The 6878-nt window shown below is 49.2% G+C and overlaps 1 protein-coding gene across 1 annotated transcript; it reads right to left on the bottom strand.

The window, feature by feature from the left end:
* Positions 1–1876: 1876 nt before the first annotated feature.
* NHLH2 (nescient helix-loop-helix 2) lies at positions 1877–6669 on the bottom strand. Its single transcript, XM_051779700.1, has 2 exons — positions 5489–6669; positions 1877–3544 (listed from the first exon to the last, which is right to left on the bottom strand). Exon 2 carries the CDS (start codon positions 3522–3524, stop codon positions 3081–3083), a length of 444 nt encoding a protein of 147 aa, XP_051635660.1. The 5' UTR covers positions 3525–3544; positions 5489–6669; the 3' UTR covers positions 1877–3080.
* Between the last annotated feature and the right edge of the window lie 209 nt (positions 6670–6878).

Below are 6878 nucleotides of genomic sequence, written 5' to 3'. Positions count from 1 at the left end.
ACTCAGCTCTTTCCCAAGAATAAACAAAAGGGGTGGAATGGCAAAGCAAAACCTACATTCTGTTTTCAACACTTATCAACTGCTAGATGACAAAGAATTTCCTTCTTGGTGCCAGTAGGAAAAAAAGAAGTGGTTGGGGTGGTGTTATGGTGGTGAGAGGATATAAACAAGGTGGTGGGCATATGAAAGTGAAACAGGACTTGTAGGGAGAAGCAATGTCTTCCATCATATCAACCTTAGGAAGAAAAGGACATATCTTCACGTCAGGTGCCCTGACCCTTCTGCAGGTTAAACTTGAGCCTTGATCCTCTGGATACCACCAAAAGCAAAGCCCTTCCTGCCCTCTCTCTGAGTGCAAGCGGGCTCCCTTTTGTTTCAGGGGGTGGTAGAAATGTAACAACCCACAAGATTTTCTTACTTCCAAATCTGAGCTGTTCCCACACATCTCCACATTGCACACTTCTGTGCTCGCAACACTGGGGCCTCACTGGCTTCTCACTTGGGCATCCCATGGCTGGGATTTTGAGACCCTGGGCTAGTAAGTGCTTCTTGATCTGCAACACCTTCACTGCATGGAGCTTGCTTGAGCATTATCTCAGCCCTGACACATGTGCAAGACCCCCAGAGGGGGAAGTGAGGCCAGGGGGAATGTGGGGTTCACACCTACTTATCCCACAACCAGTGTGCTTGAATCAACTGCCAGTGACTGCAGCCACCATATTTCACAGTCAGGTATTGCAGAGTACTCTCTTCCCTAAAACATGCATTCCTCACTGTCAAGAAGGAAATAATATGGTTATCTTTTTATTAACTAGGTCCTCACAAAGGCTGGTAGCATGAAGGCTTGCTGGATAGCAGGATTTATAATATTGCTCGGGCAATTGCCATCAAACTCTACACAGTGCCAGATATTGAACCTAAGAAACAAGCCTGTCCCAAAGGAAACCAGCTCCAAAGTTGGTGGAGTTATTTCAGCCCCAAAAGATGCAGGACTTGAAAACTGTGCATTGAACTACCAAACCAATGTGTGCTCCTCTGGGACGCGGCAAGCATCCCACTTGGTAGAAAGTGGAATTAGCAGCGTCTCTGACAGGTTTTCTGCATGGAGCTTTTCAATTGGTCAAGACCACACTTAATTAAACTGCTGTGCAAAGTGTCAGCCATAAAAATAGGATGGGGGGAGGGTAAAGCAAGTAACAATGGATGATGCAGCCTCCAGAGTCAACGGCAATATTCAAATTATAGGTAAAATTAACCTCTCGTGGAAAACAAGAAAAGGATTTAATAAATGGGATGGTATACAGATCTCACATTACTCAGGTAATAACCTGTCTACCATTGAGTCTGTGTTTCAAATGACAAGATTTGGTAGTGAAGCCTTATATAAAAGGGTATGGTTGAGGTTTTCTAAAGTAGGGAAAGGGCTCAAGATTTTTCCTTGCTTTCAGTAGAATTAGACCTGGCCAGAGAGGGATTAAAGCTGAATTTAAACAAGGGCAAGAAAATCCAGTGCATTCAGGCAGGATGAAACATGTACATTTGGGTGGCAAAGTCAGACATATCAAAGAGCAAGGTGGTAAAACAGGTGCTTGCAAGCATCAAATTGGATTGTACAGCCTGAACTGTGAAATGTATGACCAGATGCCAGTCAAGATGTGACTGGGAAAAAGTGACAGCAAGGGTCCTGTGTCTCCTCTGCATTTCTGGCAGGGCAGGCAGCTGAGAGTGGCTGGAGCAAGGGAGATGTGGGGGAAGGACTGCAGTCCAGTCTCCCTAGGAAGAGGCAGGTAACCTGTTGAAGCTTTCCCAAGCACGACTTGAGAAGCCTGTGCAATCCTTATTCATAAGGGCACCACATCTCTGTCTTACAGAAAGACCAACGGGAAAAATAATTAGGAAAAAACAGCTTTTATTTGATACTTTTATTTATATGCAAAACAGCTCACCATTCATGAGAGATATGAAAAACGCATCAGATAGAAACCAGATTTATCTATTTTCACTACAAAATATTGCATTATATAAAGCAACAGAGACACACAAAAAAACCCTGAAAAAGACTAAAATCTTTGGATAGCAGATGTGTTTTTTCTTTTTCTCTTTTGTCCCTAGAATGCGCTTCTTGTTTTAAGAGATTCACAGCAAAGAACATGAAACATTTTCAGGTTATAGATTTTTTTTTGGTTGTCACAAAGGAAAGCAGTCCTGGATTTACTTTTCTTTCTTTTTTTTTTTCTTTTTTTTTTTAGGAAAAAATGTCCTTTCCTAAAAATATACCACACACATACACGCCCACGCTCACTCCCACACACATGCATGTATACACACACACACATATACACTCACAAAGAAACTACTTCCCTTATAAGCGATTTGCAAAGTACTTTTCAGACAGAACTATAGATCAGAGTAACAACAAATCTTTTAAAAAAACTCTTCTAGTTAAGTGCTAGTGGTTGTCAATCCCACACAAGAAAATAAAGAAAAAAGGTCAAGAACAAATGCCTTGATATATATAAAATATACTTATAAACAGGAGGGGAGGGGAGGTTTGTAGTACACAAGTGCAATATAATTGGAGGGAAAAAAATAAATTAAAAAGAAAAGAAAATGACCACTGTATTGATCCCAACAAACACTCATAAAGTCAAACATAATATTCCACAGAAGAAAGTGTAAACACCCGACTATAGAAACCAATTGGCACAAAGTATCCAAAGTAAAATTGCCACCACTCTGAAAAATAAATAAATCTTGAAAAAAATAAATTGTCAACTCCTTCTACCATAAATAAAAAATAGTTATTTTTAACTGCACCCATGGGTCACACGTTTAAGGTCACAAGTAGATGTTTTTGGATATATATAAAGGGGCACTTGACAGCCTGAAGAAACAATCCGGTTTTACACTTCTCTTCGAAAAGCGGGCTTTCGGCCGGGCGGGAGCACCCCCGGGGAGGGAGGGCAGGCATTGGGGACCCCCCCGCCCCGCCGCCCGCCCCGGGGAAGGCGCTGCCCGCCGCGGCCGGAGCCGGGGCGGCGGGCGGGGGGTGTCCCGGGGCTCCGGGCGCCCGCCGGGCGCTACACGTCCAGCACGTGGTTGAGATAGGAGATGTAGCAGATGGCGAGGCGCAGGATCTCGATCTTGGAGAGCTTCTTGTCGGGGGGCAGGGTGGGCAGCAGCTTGCGCAGCTCGGCGAAGGCCAGGTTGAAGGCCTCCACGCGGATCCGCTCACGCGTGGCGTGGGCCGAGCGGTACTTGGCCGTGGCGCGGCGCCGCCGCCGCTTCTCCTCCCGGCTCAGCGGCGGCGGGTGCAGCCCCGGCCGGCCCCCGCCACGGCCCTCCCCGCCGACACCCCCGCCGCCGCCCCGGCCCTCGCCGCCGCCGCCGCCGCCCTCGGCGGGCTCCGGGTCGGACACGCAGCAGCTGAGAGCCTGGGCGTCCGCGCCGCCCAGGGACTCCGGGTCGGAGGGCGCCGAGGAGGGGTGGTCAGAGTCGGCGGCTTGGTCCGGGCTAAGCATCATCTTGGAGGGGGCGGAGGAGCCTTCCCGGGACAGAGAAAGCGGAGAGAGCGGGTCAGGACACCGGGGATACAGGGGCAAGGCACGGGGCAGGGACACGGGCACGGACACAAGGGACATGCCGGTCCCCGCGCCTTGCCCCCGGCGCCGGTACCGCCTCAGGGAGAGCCGGGCCGGCAGCGGGAGGGCGGGTCGCGGCTCCTTCAAGGAGTACTAATGGGAGGAATATCGGGGTAAACGATGCCCCCTCATTTAACCATTCTCTTTCTAGAGTGTGACGGCAGCTTCAGCGGAATATACTCCCTGCCGTTATTCCGGGTGCTTGCTTGGGTGTAGGAACAGGCCCGGAGAGCAATAATAGAATATATTTTTTTTTTGTCAAACAAGCTAATATCCAGTGGCTCAATATTATGTCGATTTCCCGTCCCCCACCCCGAATTTTAAGAGTCTTTTCTGGCCTACCAATTTCTGCTTAACCATTTCTCTTTCGGTAACCCTCTACGGGATCCAGGCTACAGACATGATGCTTTTAAATACAGAGATCAAGGTTCCTCATGCATAACAAGGCCAGTGGGGAGATTTATTTCCCCAGTCCCTAAGGGATCTGATGTATTTGCTGGGCTGTCCCCTCCGCTCTTTTCTTTGGACTCCTGTTTTCTTTTTTTTTACTTTTCCTGCTGCTAATTGTGCATATAGCGATTTGCCAGTTGCCAAATGGGGATGCTGGGAGAGTCTCAGTTTTCTAAGCGTGGGATTCAAAAAGAAACAAAACCCCAAAGCTGCGGCAGAACTTTTCCATCCTTTTAAATTTTCCCTCCTCTCCCCTCCCTGCGCGAAATGGGGGGGAGGCTAAATAAATAAATAAATAAACGCGAACGTGCCTTTCAAAAGAAAATTGAATCGTATCTTCTTGCGGCCTCACAGAGCACCATCTGTCATGTAGACAGCAATACAAATCCGAGCGCGTCCGTGGACATGCCGGCATGTAATAAAACAATACATCAGGCAACTAGTGAATAACCTTGGACACAAATGTGTGTGCGCGTGTATGTGTGTGTGTGTGTGTTTACGGCTGGGGTGTCGAGTGAGGTGGGGAGCGAGACCGAGGGAGGAGGGAACATCGCGTCCTCCCTTCCCCCGAGTTCAGACTGTCAAGTATTTCCACATAAAGTTTCCAGGGAAAGTCACACTCGGGCAGCAGACCCGGTTGGGGAAAATATAATAATAATAATAATAATAATAATAATAATAATAATAATAATAATAATAATAATAATAATAATAATAACAACAATAATAACAATAATAATACGGGCAGGAGGAATTCTTCCCAGGCAGGGCAAGAGCCAAGCCTCCCCCCACGGGACGAGAAGTGGGGCACGCGTGGCGGGCCAGAGGGGCTCCAACGGGGGCCGGGGCTCGGCACTCCCCGGGGTGCGCAGGGGGCCAGGGCTGGAGAGGGCGAGAGGAGAGCGCTTCCTTCCCTGGGAAAGGGCCGCCTCTTGCCAGGGCCGTCAGAAACGCTTCCTCTTCGATTTTTAATAAGGAGCGTTAATCAGGCCCACAAGGCAGGGGTAGGGAAAAATCCCGGCTAGCGCGCAGGTCAGGTATCAGCGATCTCGTGGGGCAAAAAGATGCATAAGAAAGGTTTAAAATCACCTTTCAGCTGGGATTCGAGCGAGGGGGCTCATGCGAAAGCACACTAGAGAGGGAGGATTTGCAGCGCGGTTGTACGAAAACGGGCAATTAAAGAGGTGCTTCCTGAAGAAAGTTGCTTAGAGGTTTCTCTGCAGTGTGAGTTGAATTTTTCTCTTTGGTTTGGGTTTTTATCCGTACGGTGGGTTTTAGCGAGCTGATCCAGAAAGAGACTTTTTGTCCCCGTCTCTATTTTTTTGTTGTTGTTGTTATTACAGTAAATCCATCCCCCGTGCTACCTGCAAAAGGGAGATATTATTAAGGCTGCTTACCTCGGTGGAGTCGTTTGGACAGCCTCTCTCTCCAGGTCCCCTCGCCCCCTCGGCGATTCCTTTACAGTTCAAATGACCCTCCGGGAGCGGAGCATGGAAAAATTAAAAAATCAAAATCAAATCAAATTAATTACGAGTGGAAAAGTGTCCTGCTCGGATGGGTAAAGGCAGATCTCATCCCTCGCCGCGGCCTCCAGCGCTCCAGAGATAGGAGATGTTATCGCCGTGTTTGTTTGCGGAGTATGAATAACAACTTAAGTTACTTACGATGCATCAGGGGAGGAAAAAGCGTTTCCCCCATCAAAGTCCTCCTCCGCCCGTTTATTCGGGGCAGCGGGATGAAGCCCCGGCGGCTGCGCCCAGTCGGTTTTACAGGGGGAAAAGTGCCGTCTCCCCCGCTTTTCTTCCTCCTCTTCCCCGGTCGCGATAAATAACAAAAGGGATGCTGCGACAGCACCGGCACCGTTCGGGATTATTCCCTGTCTCCCGTCCCCTCGGCCTCTCTTTTCCAGCGGCGGCCGCGCCGCTGCCGGGCCGGGCCGGACGCGGAGCCCGGGGCGCGGAGCCCGGCGCGGCGCTGCCGCTTTGTTCCGCCGCGGCCCGGCGCGCAGGCACGCCGCGGGTCGGGGTAACAATGCGTCGCTCCCTCCTTTCTTCTCTATTTTTTTTTTTTTTTTTTTTTTTGATGGGGTTTTAACCTGCGGTTTTGTTAATTCACCGGTCCGGCGGAGAGGGGCAGGAGGAGGGGAGAGACGCCGTCGGAAAATGAATGTTTGGTTTAGTTTTTCTTCTAGTCCTTCAAGAACTGGCGAGGGGAGGAAAAAAAAGGATAAACGAAACCCCCGTTCGTCCCTGAGCTTCCTAACTCCTCCTGCATCTTTAGAGTAAGGATAAAGGAAAATATGCGAACGCTGAAAAAGAAAAGCAAAACAAAATAAACGAAAATCTCGGCGCGGGTTCGGAGCGGCTGCGAGAGATAACGGCGGCGCAGGAAAAGGTACGCTCACATGCACAAAAAGAAAGTGCTTTTCCTCCTCCCACCCCTCCCGGAGTGGCAAAGAAGCCAAGGAGGGGTGCGGAAGGTGGCAACGGCGAGACAGATAGACAGACAGAGCGGAGATGCGTGTGGATCCCCTTCTCGTACCAAAGGGTTTCGCCTAGTGATGGTCGGAAGAGATAAAGGCTCGGAGAAAAGGGGGCGGCATTTTTTCCCTCTTAAATTGGTATTTAATGGGAAAGCCTATTGGACAGAAACCTGGACACGAGTCACTTAATTGGACTTGACATCTGTCACAGTGTGGGAGTTTTCACAGCCCAAATATTTTCAGCAGATCAGATTCTCGCTGAATCTGTGCCACAAATTATAACAGTCGAGAGCAGCCCATGATAT

This window comes from Manacus candei, unplaced genomic scaffold, assembly GCF_025592945.1.
Source record: "Manacus candei isolate 608988 ecotype Guabito, Panama unplaced genomic scaffold, ASM2559294v1 h1tg000014l, whole genome shotgun sequence".
In the NCBI taxonomy this organism is placed as follows: domain Eukaryota; kingdom Metazoa; phylum Chordata; class Aves; order Passeriformes; family Pipridae; genus Manacus; species Manacus candei.
This window is presented reverse-complemented; position numbering and strand designations above follow the sequence as displayed.